A 24,984-nucleotide genomic window follows, 5' to 3' on the forward strand; every position below is an offset into this window, starting at 1 on the left:
CACTTTATATAAATATAGATGAAAATAAATGTTATTATCCAATGGGTGCTCTAGTAGTATGATTGTGTTGGACTATCCATATCGAGTCTATAGGCTTTTCAGGCTAATAATGAATATTAAAGATAAAATTATTAATTATTTTTAAAATGAAAACTTTTACTAATAGTCTCACATGATTTATTTGGATTTGTTTTATAAAAACATGAGTATCATTGACTATATTCATTACAGAGTAGCCGTATTTGATAGTTCTAAAGGCAGACCAGGGAGGGGGTGGGTCAACAAACTTTTCGGGTTCGGGATCGCCATCCATACCCTAAAACAATATTAATATAAATTATTTATTGGTATTATTATTATTATTAAAATTAGTCAAGTCTTACAGCGGCACCACTTATTATATGGACTGTAGTAAAGGGATTAACGTATGGAGTATTTGATTGATCCATCTAACAGTTAATCAATTAATTTATAAATTTTAATAAATTCAATAACTATTATTATATTTACAATGCGTTTATAAACGGGATATAATCTGTCGTAATAGTGATAGTGACCCCAAAAGGTAACGTCCACTCCCTGTCGATGCAGTATTTCCTCCAATTCAAGTATTTTGGTGTCAGTATCGCCCGTCTTATTAAATAATAATTTATAAAAAATTATATTATAATAATTTAAAATATAGTCATCATTACATCAATAGTCATGCCATCGACACAGTCAGCATCAGTTGTGGAGCAATACAGTGATCGGTGTCCCAAACCTATAATCCATGGATGTTTAGCTCTATTTTGTGGTCGATTAGCTTCAGTGAGAATCTGTTCCAACCAACGCTTCTGTAGCCGGACTTTCTCATTGCTTCCGTTCTCAATACGAAAGTAAAATTCAGTGGAAAAGGCGACAAACAATGCCTTTCCTAAAGTAAATGTATAAAATTCGTTGTCATTGTTTTGTGGCATTTTGAACCTTCGTTTATAATTATATCCATAATCACTATAATTAATAATAAATTCAATTAATTATAACTTTTGTTGACATAGTTTATATAATTTTTAAACCAAAAAAAAATAATAATTCTAACTGATCTCTAGCGGACCAATACTCATGATTTCCTGGAATCACCAAATATGGTATCTTAGAGGCTATCGGTTCAATGGCTCTCATAAATCCATCTCCAAGTGTCCCTTTAAATGTATACAACTCATAAGCGATATCTCCTATAATATTTGTTGTCAAATAAAATTTATATATAGTTTGGCTTATTATATATAATATGATTAATGTTGTATAAAATGTCAAGTTTATGATAATACCTATATGTATGACTGCATCAAAAGCATCTTTTTCTGTCATTTCAATTAAAGATGGTATTGAATATCCCTTAATCCAACCCATATCACCAAATATGACAACTCTCGGTACCCATTGATTGTCTGTCCTCATTGTCTTGAATATATGCTCTTCACTCCAGTCCTGAGGTGATCCAACTCTGTACTCTGAATTAATTATATGTAAGAAAAAACAAACAAATATAAAAAATAAGATAAAACATAGAAATAATTGGTTTTGCATTTAAATTAGTCAAAACTAATTATTTCAAATCACAACCTCTATAATCATTTCTTCATTAAATTTATCATAAAAAAGGTCATCAAATAAATAATAAATAAAAAACAGTAAAAGTTTGTATTTTTTAAATAATCTATTTATCAAAAGTAATGTTTGTTTACTGTATTTGGTATTAGACTTGAGTTTCTTAAGCGTCACGTAATGAATATATTGTAACTTATTGTCATTCTTCAGGAGTAATGAATATCCGGTCTCAATGTGAGAGTACTCTCCTTTATAGACACCGTAAGTGACGGCTGTCTTATTGGTCTGTCGTCTCTCACTCCATATAATTACCATTTGTGACAAATTATCTAATTTTTATGTCATTTTAGTTGACACATAAAACAATACAACAAAATTATACATTACTATCTAATAATTTAATTTTATACATAATAATACTGTATATTACTATTAGTATTATTATTATCGAAATTATTTTACCTCCGATTGCAATATGTATCTGCTTTTGATGAGATATCTTCTTAATAGTTCTGGCAAATAATGAAATGTATAAAAATAATAAAAATAAATTTAATAGTCAACCAAAAGATTATCCATATTTTTAATTTATTAAAATAAATAAAAATATAATTATAATGAATTTAAATTAAAACTTTAAAAAATTGTTTTATTATATGTTTGAATAATTACGGAATGGCTAGACTTCTATCATTTGTATAATTATGTTCTTTACAGTCAGTGATTGTAATTATAGTTGAAATCAATAACAACCAAAATATTTCAAACGATTTCTCCATAACTGTCATAAATTGAATTCTAGTTTATTATTATTTTTTACAAAATTGTAATCAAAAAATTAATTTAATTCAATATTTTTTTAACGAATTTCTTTTACGGTATAAGAAATAGAGAGGAAATAAATGCAACAATGATTTTGGTTTGAATTATAACATTTATATACATGTTTTACGATAAATTGTTATATACTGTATATATTTTAGTGATTGAAATATTTTTTTTTGTTTACCGGTAATCTATTATTGATATCATTTTTAAGAATTTCATGTCTATAATTTTTTTTAAAAAAATTGTCAGTAACTATTAAAAATGTTTTTTTAGTATTATATACCGTATTACATTTATATTTACAATAATAATAACATTGTAAGTATTATTAATAATAATAGTAATAATTAGAATTAGTATAAAATATTATTTTAAGCAAATTGTAAACATATTGAATATTTTTTTTAATTTTTAAAAAATTTTCATTACTGTACTGTGTATACATATAATATTATAAAATTATTGAAAATACTGAATTGTCCAAACAATTTATAAACATATTATATACTAACTATAATAATACTGTAACTATACTATAACAGTAATAATAATAGTAGTAGAAGTAGTGTAGAATTTACAATAATAATTAAATTTATACTTTATATTTTTATATAAAATATCACAAATAATTAAATAATTGTTTTATAAAATAGTTTAACTTAAATATAAAATATTTTCAATATACTTACAATTGATGTGTTGTCATCCGAAACTTTAAGCGAATAGATATCAGTTTCGACACTAATACAAGTGTCTCACATTCAACGCTTATACAGTACTGTATAACTGTTAAAATCTAATAGTTTTTTGTCTATTTTTTTGGTTATAAATGAGATATATTTTAGAAAAATTATTTGTCTCTAAAGTTTTTAAGGATTTGTATTTTTGGTGATTAATCATATCAATTGTAAGTGTTTTTAAAAAATATATTTTATAATTATGTATTCTGATATCAATAAAATATTAAATAAATTATAAATTAAATTAACAGATTTTTATTAACAATATGTTGATATTTTGTTAGTGAATCATACGGTATGTGCAAAATATTAAAATTAAATATTTATATTACAGTATATTAATAAATAAAATGAAATTACAAGTTAATATAACTAATAAAATTTATTTTATTAATTGTTTCTTATATAAATATACTTAATAACATAAAATTATCATGCAACTTTAATAACTTGGTTTTATTTATTATTTTAACACTAAAAAAATAATGTAAATGCATGTTTGCTAATAGAAATTAAATTATAAGCACTAGAAATATTATATGGATATAAATTACAAATAATAAATGCATAGTAATGAATAACTTAAACATTTAAATGAAAATGACATTTACAAATACATTATATTACAAACAATAATTATATTAAAAATGAGATGATTATGATAATAATTGGGTGCTTATTCATCATTGGTATGTATGTATATATAGGTATATCATAAGTTGATAGTTATTTGACAGCACCGATTGGTTTTGCGTTTTTTGCCACTCGTTTCGGCTAATGTAACACTTTTAGACTCTTCTCGCAGACATTTCTATTAATTAAAAATCAAAATTAGTTTCAAAATAATTTATAAACAAATAATAACTATTAAATTACTTCATTGTAGATATCTTTAGCCATTTCATGGAAAGCGGTCTCCAAATTGATATTTTCCTTAGCGCTGGTCTCAAAATATTTGAAACCGTGATTAACGGCCAGTGCTTCGGCAATCTCTGACTTAACCACCCGTTTTGTCGGTACATCACATTTGTTGCCAATTAATATAATTTTTACGCCTTTTCTCGTATTCTATATATATTTAATGAGATTTCAGTTAAAAATAAAAACATAGTTTTATATTCCCATAATTTAGATACTCATATAAATGATTGTAATTATGATAGTAAAAAACAAATGAAATAAAATTTAATTGAATGTTTTAAAATGCTTACAGCATTTATATGTTTAATCCAACGAGTTTTGATGCTATCAAAGCTTTTACTTGAAGTTATATCATAAACAAGTAGTACTCCCAGTGCTCCCCTATAGTATGATGTGGTTATTGAGTCATATTTTTCCTGACCTGATGTATCCCTAAAAAATATAAACATATATAAACTATAATAGTAATATTTAAAAAATTTATAAATATAAATTTATGAAAATAAAACATAAAAATTTAAATTGAGATGAATTACATTGAGTTTTTGTTTTTTTAAAATAAAAAATATTCAATAACATTATACCGTATAATACTGTATTTACGTAAAATTTATTTATATTATAAAAAACAAAATTATTTACAAACAGACAAAAACCAGATTTTTCTCACTACTGTTTATTCAAATAATTTATATAATTTATATATATATATAAAGTTTGAAAACACAGATTCACTCACCAAATCTGGAGTTTAATAATTTTGTTTTGATAAGTAATGGTTCGGATCCTGAAATCAATACCTGAAAAACGCAAACAAAAAACATGAGATAATGATATTGTTTTTTATTATTTTAATGATATTTAAAGTATTAAATAAACAAAAAATATTTTCTTGTGGGAACTTTCTCTTTATATTTGTTTAATACCAGTATTATAAAACATAACATATGTTTCTAATGCAGTAAATTATTAATATATACCGTATGAATCATTATATATGGATTATTATTTTTTTTATATAATAATATATTATATATACTGTAAAAGACATGCAAAACATACCGATTGTGGGCACCGATTGCGGCAAAAAGGTTTCGCCGTGAAATCGCTGCAAAATACTAGTCTTTCCAACACAAGAGTCGCCAACAATAATAAGTTTGAAGAGATGGTCATATGATGAACGACTATTAACTGGAGACTCCAATGACTCCATCATTACATACAATATATTTATTTTTTAAAAATTGTTTAAATAGGTCTTCGATTTTTTAAATAAATTATTTACATTAACAACAAAAATAAGAATTACAATATTATACAATAGAGTATTATTTAAAATATATTAAATGAAATTAACAATTTTAATTTTATTAAATAATAAGATTAAATATATAGTTGAGTCACAAATATAATTAATAAATTTATATTATTAAAATGTCAATAATTATATTATTAATATTAAGGATACAGTAGTGAAAATCGACAACAAATACAAATCGATAACAACTTTAAAAAGAGAGCAAAAAATATATAAATTATTTTCCAATTGAAAAGTTGCTGTTCTTAACATAGAATTTATATTTTAGTGCAATAGTTGTGAGTCATATGATTGTTAATAAAACTGACAGCAATAGCTCCGGGTGTTAGTCATAGAGAAAAATAGAGAGATAGAGAGGGAGAGAGAGTGGGAGCCGACGCACAACATCGACAGCACAGTCGGGTCAAGGAATACGACTGTTCCTATGGTTTACGATATGTCCAACAAGTTTTACGAACAACTGTTTTATTCAAACATACAATAGATATATGGATTGTCACGATATTGTATAATAATATATAGCATATACAGTATGTTGTTGTTGTGATAATATATCATTTAATAACGCATATGAGAGTACCTGTGCTCTCTCTCTCTCTCTCTCTCTCTCTCTCTCCACTATTGTTCATATAAACATTGCCTCTGATTATACTGTAGTTAACATTCCCTTAGAAAAGCAATCCTTTTCCGCAATTTTTTCATTAATTTTAGTTATACGGTATGTGTATTGTTATCGTATTATACAGTATATATACAAAACATGTAATTGCTATATGACTAGCATTTTGTTATTGTTATAATAACTTATGATATTATTTCTGTATATACTATATATTCCTTATATTATATAAATTGATAACTCAAATGATAATAAAAATGCGTTTAATTCACTCTCATTTACTGTAATTATTATATTATAAAAATTATAATATATAATAAGTAAGTTAATGTATGTTTATAATAATTATTAAAATCTATTTATAAACTTCTTTAATAATATTTATAATAATAATAATAATAATACCGTGAATACAAAGTTTTGCCTTTAGTTGTTGTTGTTTTTCCTACTGTTTTGTAAATATTATAATGAGTTCATAATTAATAAATTGCTGTACTTTTTATGATACTATGCTTTCATTTTTATTAACATATTGTATTATATCATTTAGTTAATTATGAATATATTAAAATTTAATACAATTATTTTCATTATATAAGTGTTATGATTGTATAGTAACTTTAAAAATATCTTTTAAATGGTTTCTGAATTATTTATTAAATAAAATGCCAAAATTATAAGCATTTTAAGTTTTTTCGAAAATACATAAGTACCATGTTTATCTATTTTAAAAGTCAAAACATAAACAATTTTTTGTTACCGTAATTGAATTGTTATCAAATTTTATATAAATTACAAGTTATATATTTATTTTTTACTGTTTAGATAATTATAATTTTATAAAAATATTTTTTGTGAATGTATTTCATAAAATGAATAAAAATATTTTTGATAGTCATATAAAAAACTTAAAAACATAAAATCAATTACCGGATGTGTCAAAACATATAATATCCTAATTTGTGTATCATTTGACCCGATCTTTAACTACTATTTAGTTTCATATCTAATCATAATATTGTATGAAATCTTTGTTAACTTCACATAACCTGTTGTGAAGCCGTAAAATATGAGATTTAATGATTAAAAGAGTGAAAGTAAGTTAAACTCAATAATTAGAAATTGTTTTTCTTTATTAAAGACATAATATTAATAACAACAATAATATAATCTGTATTAATAAATAAAATAAAATAAAATATATAAACCATTTAATAATTATTATTTTATAGTTTAATTTAATTATATTTTACTAATATAACATATCTGAAAATATTATTATTTAAATTTTAACTATATATATGGATATAGATACATACATATATATATATATAAAGTATGAGTATAAATATAAGATTAACATTACTATAAATTTACATAGTTTGATACACGTAATAATTTAAAACAATTTTGTATAAAAGTTTATATCTTAAATTATAAAAATATATATAATATAGTAATATATAAATGCAATAATAATATTGATGTAAATATAAGTGAAGACTTTGAACTGAATTTGATTGTAATGAATAAAAATTCACTACATTTTTGGTTATAAATACCTTGACTTCACTTATTTGTATATTTGCTGTATAATTGTCGGCCAAATCAAAATTGCAAACGAAGGGGAGGGGAGGGGAGGGGAGGGGTAGAGACTTTAAGAAGATATTGTTTAAATCAATTGATGTCAAATTCAAAGCCATAATATAAGACATTCATTAATTGATTTAAACAATAAAATTATGATTTAAATAAATATTTTATAAAATTTTCACTTAAAATCTTTCAAAAATCATATATTTATAAAAACCCTTTTTATCAAAAGATTAATTTTGATAAAAACTAATTAAATTATTTAAATTATTTAAATGCGAACGTTCTTAAGGTCTCTACCCTCCCCTTCGTTTGCAAAAGTTTGTTTTGACTGACACCCCCTCCCCAACTGCGAACGTAATATGTGAGTCGCCCCTAAGTAAAATTTTCAAAAAAAACTTTGAAAAAGTTTTGTTTTCTGAAATCTATACGAGCTTTTTGTGTGTGTGTGTGTGTGTCTGTCCGTAGCATTTTTTTGTGCAAATTTTAAAATTCTGACTTCAGATTCTGTTAGAGGACTACTAATAATGAATTGAAAAGTTGCATCAAAAATGATCTATCTCTTCGGTAACATAGACAAAATGGCGGCCAAAGTAAAGAAAATTTTAAGATATAAGAATTATATAAGAAGTATAGATTTGAATAAAGCATCAAAAACAAGCATAAAAAATATGCATTAAAATTTTGATATCTCTTCGGGAACATAGAGAAAATGGCGGCCAAAGTAAAAAATTTTAGGTAAAAATTTTAACGTTTAGAATTGTATAGAGCATCAAAAATGAGATATAATAGATCAAAATTATTATTTTATTTTTTCAAAAAATGGCGGCAAAAGTATAATTTTAGCTGTTTATTTTGTTATACTTTTGATTCCCCACATGACTATAGTTGAGATCATTTAGTCAGACTGTCATTTAAAAATCAACTGACAATTTTCGAACATAATATTTTATGTCAAAGTTTTTTTTCTAATAATGCTTTCTAGCATTCTTAACTGGTATTAATTTTTAAACTAAATTGTTATTTTTGTAAACAAAACAAAATATATGAGTAAACAAAAAGTTATTTTTAAATACTTTAATATTAATAACATTCTCAACATTTAATTGTTTTGAATATTTTTTTATACTAATAATAATAATCATTGTTTAATAAAAATAATGTTTTTATATACATTAAATAAAATTCAATATTAATATTAAGAAAAGTTTTAATAAAAAATATAAGTTAATGATAATAATTATGTATTAAAATATAGATTAAAGTGACCGACTTATTGGGCATACAAAACACAGATTAAATAATTGTGTCTAGATAATTTTAATAAAAATATATTTTTTATTAATTATTTAAATTGGAAAAATAAAATCTTATAAAAATGTTTTAAACTTTTAAATTATAAATAATTATAAAAATATAACATAAATAATAAAATAAATTTCTTTAATAAGATAATGATATACTGTAATTATAAAGTTTATTGTAAATTTAAAAATGTTAGTTATTTATATTTTTTAATAATTAAATAATTTTTAATTCAATTAGATGATAAATTATAATCTAAATATAAATCAAATTAAAAATAAATATTTAATTAATTAATTCAATTATAATGCAATCTCTATCTTTATACAACATATTTGTTTATAATATCACATAATAATACAATATAAATAAAAAATAATTAATAAAGTAATAAAAGTTAATATTAACTTAATTATTAATTTAACTTTACAAAACATTTTTTATAATTTTTAATTTATTTTTTAAAATTTTATATCAATTGATTAATTATCTTATTATCAATATAAGGCGTGGTTCACATATTATGTTCGCACTTGAGGAAAGGGGGTTAGGCAAAGCGAATTTTTGCGAATGATGGGGAGGGGTAGAGAGTTTAAAAACTAACGCATTTAGATATTTTATTTCTTGTGGTGGAGGGGGGGGGTAGCGGTTAGGGACATGCGAACGTAATTTTTATAAATGACTACATGCGAACAATTGCGAACATAGGGGAGGGAGGGGGTCTAGATTTTTTTAAAAGTGCGAACGTATTATGTGAACAGCCCCTAATCAATATATATATATAGTATACCTGTATAAATTTATGTATTATATTAAATATTTACATAGCATAATATACAGTAATATAATATATTATACATACTTTATTATCTATTTTTTTTAAATTGTCGGCTTAAAGATCTGAGTTTCGGGTGACAACTGATATCATTTATTAGTGAAAATTATAAATATTTTATAAAAATAATTATAACTTTTCTTAATTTTAAGATAATTAATTGTTTTAAAACGTAAAATAGAAAAGTTATTTATATGTATTAAAAATTAAAGAAAATAACTACTGTTTGTGTATAATAGAAATTTAACACAAATAAGTCTAATTGTTTAATAATAATAATTATTAATAAAATTAAATATATAATCTAATATATTATTTTATAATAAAAATCTATAATAAAAATATTACTCTAACAAATAATACACTATAATCACTAAAACTAAATAATTTGTCGCTAATGATTGTTGACTAAATTTATAGTTTTAATGTTTGTACCAATTATTATAATATAAAAACATTTTTGCAACAAATGTTCATAAAGTCAAAGATCTCATTATTTATCCGTAGATCTGAAAACCAAATAATTACAATATATTAGGTTTGGTTTTTATTATCATATTTTATAAGTTAGTGTAAAACAAAATTACATAACGTTATATAAATAAACAAATGTAAGGTATTTATTTTAATTGAGTCAATATGTAATATGTCATTATCACTGATTTCATATATTAATATTAATATAAATCAAATAAAATGTTGTTTTATGAAACTAACTAAATTGTATAGTAATTTCTATCAATAATCTAGTTTATATAAAAAATTAATGTATAATCTTTTAAAATAATTGATATTAAATTTGATAACAGATATTATATTTATTATTATTATTATTACAGTATGCATATTATTTGTTTGTGCAATTATAAATACTATAAAAATAAATATTATTTTTAAACATAATAATATCAGCAAAATATAGCTTCAAATATGTGTTAAACGCAATTATGGTTATAATTAGCACTTTTTATCATCAAAACAAACATAAAACTTTTAAAATTTAAAAAGCGTGTATTAACTGTACTAATAGCTTGTTTTTAATTTTAAACACTTTTTAATATAAAATTTAATTTTAAAAGTGATGACTTGATTTTCTTTTATTGTTGATTTTGATTATATTTAATACTAAATTATCAAATACTTAGCAATTTTGTTGTATTTTTCATGTTAGCCTAAAGTTATAAAAATATAATGTAGTTAACATAATTAAATAATTTTTTTATAAAACAAATATTACTTTTAATTTTAAATACAGTATTCACTAAATTATTTTTTATCTATAAATACTTTATAGATAATAAAAACTGTTTCTAATTAAATTTATGTAAACCATGATTTTAAATCAAAATTTATACTTTACAACACTTATAAAATGTAAATTTATTTATAAACTGTATATTTATTTGAGATAACTCAATATATAATTAATTTCGACACTTTGTATATTTAGTGATAAATTCATGAGCATAAATAGTAATTTTTATTTAATGTTGACTTATTTTATATTTAATTTATATAATTACATTATTTATATTTTTTTTATTATAACTACAGATATCAATATATAAAAATGAAATCACATATAATTATTAAGAGAACATATATATATATATATATACTTATTTATTTACAATATATGTCAATAAATAATGAGATTTAGTCAAAAATAGAGATGCAATTAATAACATATAAAACTATATTACAAAACAACTGTAATTTTATACCGATTTTTTTGCAAACGTTTTCTAATCTCAGGTATTATTTTATTTATGTGGTAAATGAGGTAAAGCTATAAATCAATGCCTCATTTTCGTTGTCATGAATTTTGTGTTCAAAAATAAATTTAGTTTGTATTTCATCTAAAAATATCCATGAGATGATTAGTATTAAAAATGTAAACATTTTTGAAATTAATTTACTGAATATTTTATTTAAATGACATTATATTTTAAATTTGATTTATTTATTTATTTGAAACCAACAAAAATTGATATCTTTCTTGTGATCAAATCACTAGAAATGCTAATATATTTTTCAAATAAATAATATTCTCAAAGATTTGATAACAAAAAACAAGTTATTTATAAATATTATCAAACTATCAAAACGATTAGACAAAACAAAGATTCAACAATTGTTATGACTTTATTATGTTTAAAATATTTATGCATTTATTAAAAATTAAAATTGATGTTAAAAATCTTAATATAGCAATTATAAAATAAAAAATTATATATTTTTTATTATTTAAAAAATAATAATAACTTTTTTGTATCGACTTTTAATTGTTTGCATGATTTACATAAGAGCTATTCATTTATTGATAATAAAAATTAATAAAAAAAATAGTTAAACATAAACTTATTTTTAAAAAAATTAATTGAAACAATATATAAAACAAACAAATGGGAGTATAAAAGCATTATAAATATAACATGACTTCAACAGCCCTTTAAATCTATTATTTTGCTAAATATATACTGTGTTTCATAAATATGATTATTTTTTCATTATAAAATCAACATAAATATACAGACATTAAAAATAACAACAATAATAAACAACATAATAATAATAATAATAATAATAATAATAATAATAATAATAATAATAATAATAAAAGAAAGAAAGAAGAGTAAATTAATTTATTGCATTAATTTTAGACAGATTTTATAATTAATAATTGGGTCAAATAATAAACAAAATCTAAAGCAAATAAAATTTAGTTAAGAAAAATAACAAAGTTATAGAAAAACAAACTATAATTGTATTTGTCATTATAGTTATTAAGCAAAATACAGTACTTTTCATATAATTTAATATAGTTTGCATTCAAATAAAAAAAAATAGGAAATTATTGCTTTTAATAACTAAAATAAAAATTTAATATTTTAATTACAAAATGTTTATATATAGTTTTTTTTAAAATGTGCTTTATAATATGAACTTAATATAAAATTATTTATTAGTTTGTTTGTATTAATATAAGGGTTGGAAAAATACAGGGTTTTGAATTTTGACTTTGTATAATACAATGTATTGCTTGTATTATACAAATTAAAAGAATATTATTCAATAAATTTAATTATTTTCGATTGTCATTTCCATACTTTGTTAAAATTCCACATATTTCCACATTTTTCAATAAACATAACATTTATTTCAGAAATTAATAATTTAAAAGTATTGAAAATGCATTAATATTTATACAAAAAAAATTAAATTATTAAAAAACTATTTAAAAAACAACGAGTTTAACAAAATTACTTAAAACATTATATCATTAAAATTGAAATGAATTATATTATTAATTTATAAGTTTATATACAGTAAAATTTCAAAGGTTTTACAGTAATTAACAGTATATTATTTTTTAGACTAATGTATTATATTATATAATTTTTGACAAAAAATTAATATTTCAAGATCATTATTGATAATATAATAAAAATATGCATAAATTTGATTTAATTACCATTAAATTATAAAACACATTTTCACAAATTTTGGTTATTTTGATCACATATTTTTATAAATATTTAGCATATATTTTGATGTCTATAATAATTACTACAATCTGTGGTCCCATTAATATCTTTATCATCCGATAATATTACCTATACTCAGAAGGATTCATCTATTGATATCACAGGATATAACAAATTACTGATAAATTGACATATTTTATGAACTTGTCATCACTTTGAGATAACTATGTCAGATATATATATATATATATATTTACATAAGTTTATTTGTGTAACTAAATACAGTACACTATAAAAAACATATTACAATACATTGTTGCAGACATTATTAATAATGATCAATATTTGGGTTAAAAAATACGTAAACATAGGTATAGTATTTTTCAAAATTTACAAAACAAGTATTTACTTTATAAATTCATATTTGATAACATAATACTTAATTATAACACTGAAAATAATTGTTTACAGTTAAAAATAATATGTGTATCAAATAGGATATAAATCTAAAATGCTATTATAGAGATTTTAAATAAAAATTAGTTTTGTGTCATTTTTAATTATAACATTTTACATTAAATTTTTAAATAAATTATTTTCAATTTGTTATCAAATCTCGTTTTTCTAATTGATTACTGAATTCATATAATACTTTTAGTAAACAATCAATAGATATAACAATAATTAGTATTTTTATTAAACTTTTTTATTATTATTCAAACACTGAAAAATCTATACAAAAACCCACTCTTACTAAACAATACAATAAAATCAACAAAATATTATATTTAATAAAATTCAAAAGAGATAAGTTTTAAGTTAAATTATATTTGACATCAAATCAAACTTTTATTTGTATAGCTATTAAAAATTGTTAACCGTTTGACAATATTTTTGATTTCATAAAATGTGATAAAAAATTAAATTTGATTTAAAGATAATACAAAACAATAAATAAATAAAACCTAAATAACGGAAGAGTTAATTCGTGTTTCAGATAATTTTTAGTTAAATTGTGTATAAAAACACTTAATTTTAATTAATACAAAATATAGTAAATTTAAATAAATGCTTATATAAATTTTATATTTATTTAATTTATAATAAAAATTAACGCCCAATTATTTTATAAAATAATATATAAAAATCTTTAAAAATTGTGTTACTTCAGTATTTTTTAGTTCACTAATGCTATGATTATATTAATATAAAAATATATTTATAAATTGATATTTTTTATAATACAAAAAACTATTATTTTAAAAAACAGTTTTTTATGTAAATTTTATTTAAATCAGAAATGCTATAAATTATATTTAGAAACAAAAATCAAAATTGACTTAATTTTAAAATAACTATTAATTTATTATTATTATTATTATTATTATTATTATTATTATTATTATTATTATTATTATTATTATTATTATTATTATTATTATTATTATTATTATTATTATTATTATTATTATTATTATTATTATTATTATTATTATTATTATTATTATTATTATTATTATTATTATTATTATTATTATTATTATTATTATTATTATTATTATTATTATTATTATTATTATTATTATTATTATTATTATTATTATTATTATTATTATTATTATTATTATTATTATTATTATTATTATTATTATTATTATTATTATTATTATTATAATGGTTCTAATATCAGAATAATAATAAAAATTAAGTTTCAATAAACTGTAATTGTTATTAATACTAATACTTCTCGTAATAAAACCATATAATAATATAAAATCATTTGCATTTAAAATTTAAATTGTTATGAATTTGCACACAGAAGTTAATATCTAATAATAATAAAAAATAATATTTAATTATTATTTTTTATTGTTTATTTGTAAACTAAAACTATTTTATTGATATCTGTATATTTTAAATTAAAAATTAATTATAAAGAATATTAAATAGTCTATAATTTTTATTATAAACTATTTGATGAATAATTGAAATAATAGCATAAATTTGTATTTTCAAATATTACAATAAGTTAAAAATAATTTATTTCTAATTATTTTTAAAAATTCTTGTAAAGTAATATTAGTTTTCAAAATAATTTTTATACATTTTCTAGCATATTGTTTTTTATATTATAATTTTTCTAATTTAAAAATTGATTTTTATTTTTTTAAAATTAATCAAATAGCAAATTAACATACATGTATATAATAACAATCAAATAACTTATCTATTTGTGTCACTAAGTTTTTGAAAAAATAAAAATCTCTATAATAAACTAAATAAAATATTAACATATAATAGATTATGTAATTTGAGTTTTCCTGGCATTTAATGTAAAATAGCTGTCATCTTTAAGTAAAAAATTATTGATAACTTAATTAAAAATAATATTCATATTTTTGTTGTGTGTGTTTTTATACACTTAATACTAATTTTATTATTATATTAAAATACAAGTATTTTGTTCAAACAAAAAAATTTTATATTATCAAACTATTGAATATTACATTTAATGCAATTTTTTGTAATATATAAATAAATATTTAAATTTATATATATATATATATATATTAATAAATCAAAATTTATTAATAATTTGTATAAAACAAAATATAATTATATACAAATAAAACTTAAAAAAACAATTTTTGATGAACTGCACGGCAAACAGAGTAAAATAAAAATTATTATAATAAAAACAAAATTATTGAAAATTATTGCATAAAATATTATATAATTATCTTGAATAACATCATTACATTATATTGATTACAATTTATTTTATTCAAAAATTTTATATTGATTATTTTATTTATATAAAAATATTCAATAATATATTTATAAATTGTATTTGAAGTGCACTTAAATTTAAGCTGATTTAATAAATTGATCGTTTAGTCTCTCAAATGGTTTCATTGTGGGAATCATTGCTAAGTACCGGTCAATGAGGTCCTGTTGGACGGTATTATAGGACGTCGTTGTTCTGTATATAAGATGTTTGAAAATTGTTATAAAAAATACATATATTTTTGATGATTATTTCAAAAATGAGATTCAATTATGAGATTTGATATTTTGTTTGGCAGTCAATTATATGGCGATGAATGTGATGATTGTTAGTCGAAATCAAATATAATGACATCAAACCTGTCGTCTCTATCAAACTCTTGAGACACTATATCGAGCTCTTCGGTGGCAATCTTGAGGCTCTCCTCAGACTTTTCCAGATCTTTCTCCAGCACTTGAATTCGCTTCTGGAGGGCAGCCATCTCTCCCTCGGCCTTAATATATATATCATAAACAAAATACAAGTCATTATATTCATTGATTAGATTATTTTCTATAATAATTTGCGATTAGAAACATTAATTATTAAAAATTGAAATAAAAATGTTAAATCATGCAATTTTAATATCTAATTAATAAATAATTTAGATTTATCAATAATACTATATAATATATTTAACTCTGTTTTGTCGTATTTAAAATATATTTCAAAATTAATAATAATTGTTACATATTATTTATTTTTAGAATTTTATAAAGACACTGATGAGTTTATTATTAAATAGTATGCTAATTAACTATAAGTTAATCGATGAAAACTATAAATACAATAATTGTTAAAATCTAGCCTCTATTGCCCTAATACTCTACAATATATAATTAGGTCCTCAATAAATACAAATATATATATACCTGTATATTGCATTAAGTACTTTAAATCATAATAATAAATGAGCGGTTATTATGCTATGCATATAATTTGTTTAGACTTTATAGTGAGAAAAATAGGCCCAAAAATAATATATATTACAATAAACAACAATACAGTACAACAACTAAAGCGATAATCTATTTCAATATTTTAATAAATTATATCAAAAAATTATTATAAGTGATGTAATAAAGCGTTGTTTTATGCAAATCACTAAATCAAATGATAAGCTCTCCGACCAGTCTCTCTCTCTCTCTCTCTCTCTCTCTCTCTCTCTCTCTCTCTCTCTCTCTTTCACTCACTTACTCACTCTCAGTGGGTAAGCATAAAATATGATAACTTTTAAACAAAAACACTGAAACAACATTTATTATAATTTTATGATAATTTTCTATAAACACTATACCTAAGGCCAGGTGACCTTTTTATAGAAACTATATGAAAGTATATATATATATATAACTTACAGTCTATATATTGTACATAAATAATTGACAGCAAATACAAAATTAATGTTTTCAGATATGTTTTAAATGCAATGATTGAGAGCTTTAAATAAAAAGTCATTTCTTTAATTATAATGTATTTTTGATGAATGCATTGGTTTATATAATTTCAATTATTTATTTATCTTTTAATTATTACGTATTCATTTAATATTTAAATATAAAACGACTTGCATTTAAACATTATATCTGATAATTTGTCTACTTTAATATATTTCATTTTATTTTTTTTTAAATAAAAAGATATAAAAATTTTAGATTATTTAAATGCTGTTTAGCTTTATTTTAAAGAGTGATTAAACTCAGTTTATGACCAAATGTTTCAATAAATTTATTTTTATAAAACCTGACCGATGAAATTAAATATAAACATAATTATATTTTCACATTAAAATCCATAAATAACTTTAGATAAAATAGAGATAATAAAAATTATTTTAATAATAAAAACAAATATTGTAAAAATGCAATCAATGAAATCTTTATTAACTTATTTTTTTATGAAAAAAACATTTTAAAAATTTAAAATTAAATAACTTGGATTTTATCAAATTTACTTTTAATTTTTAATATAGAGATTTAAACATTATTTTCATTTTTAATATTACAGATTGACCCAAAACAATATATTTCAAATAATCACATAATTTAACAAAATTTATATACAGTACATAACATGTGCTTTTAATGCAAAATGCGTGGAATAATAAAATAAATGTTTAATTTTATCAAAAATAAAGGTGAAAATAAAAAATTATCACATAATTTATTAATTATACTTATGAGTTATAAATGCTAATAAATATATAAACAATAATATCAATAATAATAATATTCGTGAAATTGTTTCTAATTATTTGCATAATAATAAAAAAAATTAATAGGTTTTGTTAAATTTATCTATTAAAATATAATGTAAATTAGTAGTTAATACAATAATAAAAGTAATTTCATAACTTTAAGTTATTTTTTATTTTGTTAAACATTGCCTTATATGAACTCTTACTTAAAATAAAAATTAACACAAGAAAGTAATTATTAAATATTAATAGATTTTTAAAATAGATATTTATTTCAATATGTTTTTGTCTACACAAATTCAAATATATATAACAAAAATAATTTCCAAATGTAAAATCTTTTCAATATCTTTTTATCAATTAATAATAGAAAAAAGTGCAAATTTAAATACAATATATATATATATATAAAATTAAAAATTTATTTAGTTTGATAGCAAAAGTAATTTCATTGTTTTGTTTTTTCAATAAAAGTCTACATATGATTATGAAATACACAAAACAAATTATTATTCAAATATTAATTATAAGTAAACAAAAAATTCAAATAAATAAAAAAAAATTGTAGAAAGATTTAGATAAGAAATAATTAAATAATTATAGTTTTTTTTATTAAAAAAACATTTTGTTTTTATAATTTTATAAATAAAAATTTAATATATAATTTAAATAAAACACAAATAATAATACAATTTTAAATTAACAAACTTAAAATTGTAAATCATTATTACTAATACACATAAATTATCAAATAACAGTTTATTCCGAATTTAATTTAATTAATTTATTAAAAATGAAATCTCAAGTGCGAACGTAATATGTGAACCACCCCTAAGTATATAAATTGTTAACATAGACAAGAAAAAAGAAATCTAATGTTTTTATTAATTATATTATTTATATATTTAATTTTTAAATATTTATTTAAAATATATGCCATAAACTAATTTTTGTCCATAATTTTGAACTTAATTTAAAATGTAATAAATAATGTTTTTTCTTAAAGTCATATATAAAGTATATTTAGTAACAATAAATAAAAACAATTGTTATTCTTTTTATATTATTTTGAAATATAAATTTATATATAAAAACAATTATTTTTAAATAATAATTTTTTTAATACTTTTAAATTGTAAAAAATATAAACAACGCCTTTTTTGTTAACTTTTATGTTGACAGCTATTTGTTGATATAAATTATATTGTAGTTCAATAAACTTCATAATTATTGTTATTATTATTATGTTTGTATTAAAACAGTGTTATTTAATGAGATTCACAATGTGCTGATTAATATGAGACAAATATATCTAAAAAATATTATATTAAACTGTATTATGCTGTAGTAACTGTTATATAATACCAATTTTTAGAAAGTGTGATATTATTAATTCAATTATCATTTGATTAATAATAATATACTATATTATAATAACTTTAATACTGTACTATAGATATTATTAAATAATTTTAAAAAAATTTTGACGATTAATAAAAAAAGGTATAATATTATTGAATTTTAATATTTATATATTAATTATATTTAATTAAGATTGAATACATTATTAATAATTTATATTTAGTCTTTGAATAAAGTATTTAATAAAATAATAGATAATAATAAACTAATAAAAAGTTTTTGTGATAATTAAATGTTGTTATTTAAATGAGTGAAACTATTTTGCTATTTATAAACGAAAATTTATTTACTATTAATTTAATATGGATTTATGTCAACTATAATCAAAAATAGCTAATATTAATGACACCACAAGTGAAACCTTAAGTGATATAATACCGGTGCTAATGATTTCATTGATTCTCTGGAAAACAGTAATTAAAGAGTAAAATTGTAATTTTTATATATAATTATGTCATATTTAAATGTAGATTATATAAAAATAATCTGATTTTTGCGAGTTTATACTAAATCTATAAATTTTATTGTTAAAGCATTTAAAGTACGAAACAATTTAAATAAAGCGTTTGTTTGTATTGATATTTAAAATATTTGTCTAATTTTATAATTTGATGAGAATTTTTTTTAACTATAATTAAAATTATTCACTATATTAAAGATATGAACACGATTTTTGAGACACATTGTATTTATATTAAATAATGCACTGATTAATAATATTACATGTGATTAGGAAATTCATTCAATTTAATTATCACAATTAATTGCATATGTTTTATAAATATATTAAGCATTTTAATATAACGTTAATTCACGCCAATAAATAATAGAGTCCAACAAAATGATTCGTAAATTATATAATAGTATTTCAATGAATTAAAATAATTATAATTCAATGCAATTTACAATTGTTTATTGCTTTCTAGTAATAAATAAATTGATAAAACAATATAACAAAAGAACACTTTTTTATATTTATCATAATTTTAATCTTTTATATTATTATTATTACTTTTTGATAAAATCTATTTAATTTTATTTTGTTGTAGTAGTGATAAATTATTTTATATAATTAAAATATAAGTTAATTTTCTATTCTCATAATTTTTTTATTTAAATGATTTGTAAAAATCTCTTTTAATATAAATCTTATTCAAATATTTGCTGTTATTACTGTTTCACATTTTAAGTGTTTATTATTTTTGATTTAAATGTTATACTATGAAAGTAAATTCATTTCAAAATGAAATCAAAATGAAATAAAATATTTGTAATAATATATTTTGTACTTTTATATTATAAAATATATACTATTATATATGTTATTATTGTTAATATTAATTTTAAATTTTACCTTGTATTTAGTGCAAAAAAAAGTTTATTATGATAAATATATTGTATAATATTGTTTGTATATTACTGATTTTAATTTTGAATATTTCAAAATATATGCAATTATAATATTAAAAATAAATAATTATAAGCTCTAAATATTATGAAAATATGTGTTAAATTTATTATTTAATTTAAAATGTTGTTTTCAAAACATAAATTTTCTTTAAAATTGAAATCAATATAAAAATTTGATAATAATTATACATTATATATAAAAATATACTGTAGTACAGTATTATTTATATAACAAATATTGTATATTATCTAAAAATTTATATAATTTTTTTTATATAGAATTTAGAATAAGAATAATAATAATAATATGTTAAAGTTATAATCATATTTAATAATTATTTAACAAATTAAGACGTTATTACATTTATAAATTACAAAGATTTAAAACATTTTGTGATAAATACATAATAAAATGATAAAGTAATTATTTTATATTAATAATATTATTCATATATTTATTATTTTGTTTGAATTTTTATTAAAGTTCTCAACAAAAAAAAAGTTTGTCTAAAATTTATTTTATAAAAAAATAAAAGTTATAAAATATATTAATATTTTAAAATACAAAAATGCAAGAAATGAAAACTTTAAAAAGTTGCTAATTATATTACAGTAATTAAAAAACCAGATTTTAATTAATCATTTAAAGCAATCACTTTATATAATGAGACAAAAACTTACAAAATTATTTCTAATATATGTGTAATTAATAAATATTTAAAATTTTTAGGTTTTTTAAATAGTAAATAAATGTTTTTGTTTTTGCTCTTAAATAAAATGATCGTATAAGTAAAAATTAATATAACTATGAATTAATGGTATAATAAATTATCATAATATTACTGTTTAGATAATCTAAAGTATATGTTATTATTTGTGTATTTTAAAGCGATAAAAATATTATGTTATAAATAACTAGCAATTTGTCCACTTATTTACCTTTTTTATCACAAATAATTATAATTATAGCTTGAATTCTCACAAATAACATCTTTAAGTATATACTAAATAATTGATTAAAATCTTTAAATATAGTGATATATGAACTTTGAATTTATGATTGATTACTGTTTTACTATTATATATATATATAAAGTAAAATATGTAAGTGTTAAAGCATTAAATAAAATACTGTTATAACTTATAACAATAATGTTATATAATATAATAATTATATTGAATAAAAAATCTATGAATTTATAAACTCAAAACAATCGTTTTTTTGTTTATTTTATAAAACAATGATAATATTAGACATACAACACAACGTGAGACCATTTCCCATGAGTTTTGTGATGATAACAGTAATGTAATTGAAACTGAATGTAAAAAAATCAAATTCAAAAACCAATTCAAAAAAGACTAGTAATAGCAGACATGCAAAGTGTAAACCCATTGAGTTTTGTTATATTATATCATATAACTTATATATGTCTAACAACTCATAAAATACATTAAAGTACTGTACTGTATATCCAACATATAGTATAGGAAGAGTTTATAAATTATATAAGTTTAGTTGTAATCATATATTAAGTTTAATGTTATTTATAGCTAAAAATGGTTCATTTTTATATTTTTTGATATTCAATGTGTTTTTATGAACAATAAAAAATACTTTTAAATCAAACAAAATAAATTCATACGAATCTATATCGAAGTCTTATTATTATTGCTATTACTATTGTGTGTTGTGTTTGGCAAACATTTATCAAAATATATACAATAGAAATATAAAATGAAGTCAACTATAGATAAAAAAAAAGTTTAGTTAACTATTTTTTAAATATCATATTTAAAACTATTTCCTTACAAGAGATTTACTTAAATACAATTTTTTTAATTAACTTAAAAATGATATAAACCATAAAATAAACAGAAAAAACAATCCATAAAATAATCAATCTTTTAACTCATGACCTCCAAGGGGTTATGGGATTAAAGTGTTGTAACAGGTATTATATTATGTGTGAGCTGTTAGGCACCGACACACAAACATAAAAATTTTATTTTAATTTATATCAGACATAACACAAAACAATTTATTAAATTGTAAAACATTTTTAATTAAATTATAAATTAAAAACAATTTTTTCGGAAGCAATCTCCAAGAAATAAAGTTTATTGAAATAAACATTTTTATTACTTTTTTCATAAAATACCGCAATATTTCCAAACATTTTTTATTTGTATGAAATAAGTTTGTGTTAATCAAAATATATCAGTAAATTATGTTTAACAGAGAAAACATGCATTTAATGTATAATAAAAACTGCAATAAAGGTGTCTTAATCAGTCATAATGTGTTAGATATTTTGGGCAATACGTGTATAATAAAAATTTGAATTTCAAAAAATAATTATATTTTTCTGATAATTTTTTTGCTTCTCTACAAAAAAAATGTTAATTATTTTTGGTAATACTATAAATAAAATATTCTTCATAAAATTTTTTAACAAAAAAAGAGTTAAAAATATAATCACTTAACATATTTTGAATAATAATAATAGCTTTTAATCTATTTTGAATTATATAATAATATTATTATATAACTAAAACTTAATTATTTTTGACTACTATTTTCATAACAAAAAAATTGCAAAATATATATTGTTTTATTATATATCTATGTATACAAAAAACAAAACTTTTAATAATAGTTTTAATACTTTTAATAATTTTGTCTGTAATCATAAAAAGTAATTTAAAAATGTTGAAAAAAACAATGACTAATGACTTACTCGTTTTAATTGAACGTTTTGAATGTTATGCAACTCATTGGATATGACTCTAAACTTCATGATAGTTCCCGATGAGAACAGGGATCCGCCAAATGCTAGACCCGGATAGCCGGCGCTGGGATTACGGCGCCGGCGTTCACTGATCACCTCTGTTTGTACACTCGAACAACGCATTTTGGCCAACTCTTCGGTCTCCAGGTCCGACTCGTTTTGGCCGCTGCTGTCCGATAATTGGCTATCCATTGATGGCGAACCAGTACTCTGTGTGGATCCGATAGATATGTCACCACTTGAACGATCGTCAATGTCGTCGACACCGATATCACTGACAGTTCTTTCAATGATCACTTGTGTCATAGCATTGTGTTTTGGCATCACTTGAGTTAACAATTTTATAATAAAAATTTTTGATTTTAACTTAAGCTCAATATTAATAGTATAATATTAATTTGTAACCAAATTTTTATATAATTATTATTGCGAACAAACATGTGAATTGACTAAATTTGTTAATTTTTACAAATAACTAAAATTGAAGAAAATTGTGTTTGAATGCAAACATACAGTCATTTAGTATATAAACAAACTAAATGACGATTTATGTAAACTAAAAATAAATGTCTGAATCTATTCACACCATACCATCACATCCGCACAAGAAGTCATGTCATCTCACATGAGAGGCTGAGACGACTCTAAACTTTTAACACACTATTTGTAAAGTCATTGAAGAGAGGAATAGATAGACTGATAGACTAGTCGTACTGTTGCTTCTCCTGCTTTTCTCTCATGATATCTGTTTAGACTCTCTTTCTCTACCTTTTTATCTCTCTCTCTCTCTCTCTCTCTCTCTCTCTCTCTCTCTCTCTCTCTCTCTCTGAGCTCTCTTTCTAAACTATTTGCTTGTAATCATGTATTGAATATAAACTTTTAAATACAGTCATAATAATAGAGAGTTGAGAGTCAAGTAATAAAGTTTTTAAGCAACAAATTAGGGCATTCATACACTTAATATAGAACTTATAACTATAGGGCCACCAAATAATAAGGCGTTGGTGTACTCTTTGTTGGGCTCATACATGAAAGAGAATGCGTTTATATGGGCTAACTGTGCTCTCGGATATACCTATATATTAATATCAGCACT

At 20.0% G+C, this 24,984-nt stretch overlaps 3 protein-coding genes across 3 annotated transcripts; all 3 read right to left on the bottom strand.

Annotated features, from left to right (window-relative positions):
* Nucleotides 1–34: 34 nt before the first annotated feature.
* LOC128958114 (acid phosphatase type 7-like) lies at nucleotides 35–2,387 on the bottom strand. The gene is made up of 10 exons (XM_054303929.1): nucleotides 2,266–2,387; nucleotides 2,056–2,105; nucleotides 1,731–1,922; nucleotides 1,314–1,496; nucleotides 1,082–1,217; nucleotides 696–993; nucleotides 511–633; nucleotides 384–449; nucleotides 173–316; nucleotides 35–103 (listed from the first exon to the last, which is right to left on the bottom strand). The coding sequence occupies exons 1-10, from the start codon at nucleotides 2,379–2,381 to the stop codon at nucleotides 35–37; spliced, it is 1,377 nt and encodes a 458-aa protein (XP_054159904.1). The 5' UTR covers nucleotides 2,382–2,387.
* Nucleotides 2,388–3,790: 1,403 nt separating this feature from the next.
* Nucleotides 3,791–5,332, bottom strand: LOC128958694 (ras-related protein Rab-10-like). Its single transcript, XM_054304597.1, has 5 exons — nucleotides 5,145–5,332; nucleotides 4,822–4,882; nucleotides 4,373–4,514; nucleotides 4,038–4,229; nucleotides 3,791–3,972 (listed from the first exon to the last, which is right to left on the bottom strand). Exons 1-5 carry the CDS (start codon nucleotides 5,296–5,298, stop codon nucleotides 3,874–3,876), a joined length of 648 nt encoding a protein of 215 aa, XP_054160572.1. The 5' UTR covers nucleotides 5,299–5,332; the 3' UTR covers nucleotides 3,791–3,873.
* Nucleotides 5,333–16,108: 10,776 nt separating this feature from the next.
* On the bottom strand, nucleotides 16,109–24,212 carry LOC128958115 (uncharacterized). Its single transcript, XM_054303930.1, has 3 exons — nucleotides 23,838–24,212; nucleotides 16,388–16,521; nucleotides 16,109–16,223 (listed from the first exon to the last, which is right to left on the bottom strand). The coding sequence occupies exons 1-3, from the start codon at nucleotides 24,210–24,212 to the stop codon at nucleotides 16,109–16,111; spliced, it is 624 nt and encodes a 207-aa protein (XP_054159905.1).
* Nucleotides 24,213–24,984: the final 772 nt, after the last annotated feature.

This window comes from Oppia nitens, unplaced genomic scaffold, assembly GCF_028296485.1.
Source record: "Oppia nitens isolate AA-2021 unplaced genomic scaffold, nextdenovo-longstitch-racon4-pilon3 scaffold3_pilon_pilon_pilon, whole genome shotgun sequence".
NCBI classification, from domain to species: Eukaryota; Metazoa; Arthropoda; class Arachnida; order Sarcoptiformes; family Oppiidae; genus Oppia; species Oppia nitens.

Excerpts from the sequence above, each read along its gene's own strand:
- LOC128958114 (XM_054303929.1), bottom strand. The coding sequence starts at position 2,381 with ATGACAGTTATGGAGAAATCGTTTGAAATATTTTGGTTGTTATTGATT. Across the intron at positions 1,923-2,055 it reads GATACATATTGCAATCGGAG|ATAATTTGTCACAAATGGTA; the intron begins GTAAAATAATTT and ends CATAAAAATTAG. Across the intron at positions 1,497-1,730 it reads CAAGTCTAATACCAAATACA|AGTACAGAGTTGGATCACCT; the intron begins GTAAACAAACAT and ends TAATTAATTCAG.
- LOC128958694 (XM_054304597.1), bottom strand. The coding sequence starts at position 5,298 with ATGATGGAGTCATTGGAGTCTCCAGTTAATAGTCGTTCATCATATGAC. Across the intron at positions 4,515-4,821 it reads ATTATTAAACTCCAGATTTG|GGATACATCAGGTCAGGAAA; the intron begins GTGAGTGAATCT and ends TATATTTTTTAG. Across the intron at positions 4,230-4,372 it reads GGATTAAACATATAAATGCT|AATACGAGAAAAGGCGTAAA; the intron begins GTAAGCATTTTA and ends AAATATATATAG.
- LOC128958115 (XM_054303930.1), bottom strand. The coding sequence starts at position 24,212 with ATGCCAAAACACAATGCTATGACACAAGTGATCATTGAAAGAACTGTC. Across the intron at positions 16,522-23,837 it reads AAAACGTTCAATTAAAACGA|GCCGAGGGAGAGATGGCTGC; the intron begins GTAAGTCATTAG and ends ATATATATTAAG. Across the intron at positions 16,224-16,387 it reads GAGTTTGATAGAGACGACAG|AACAACGACGTCCTATAATA; the intron begins GTTTGATGTCAT and ends TCTTATATACAG.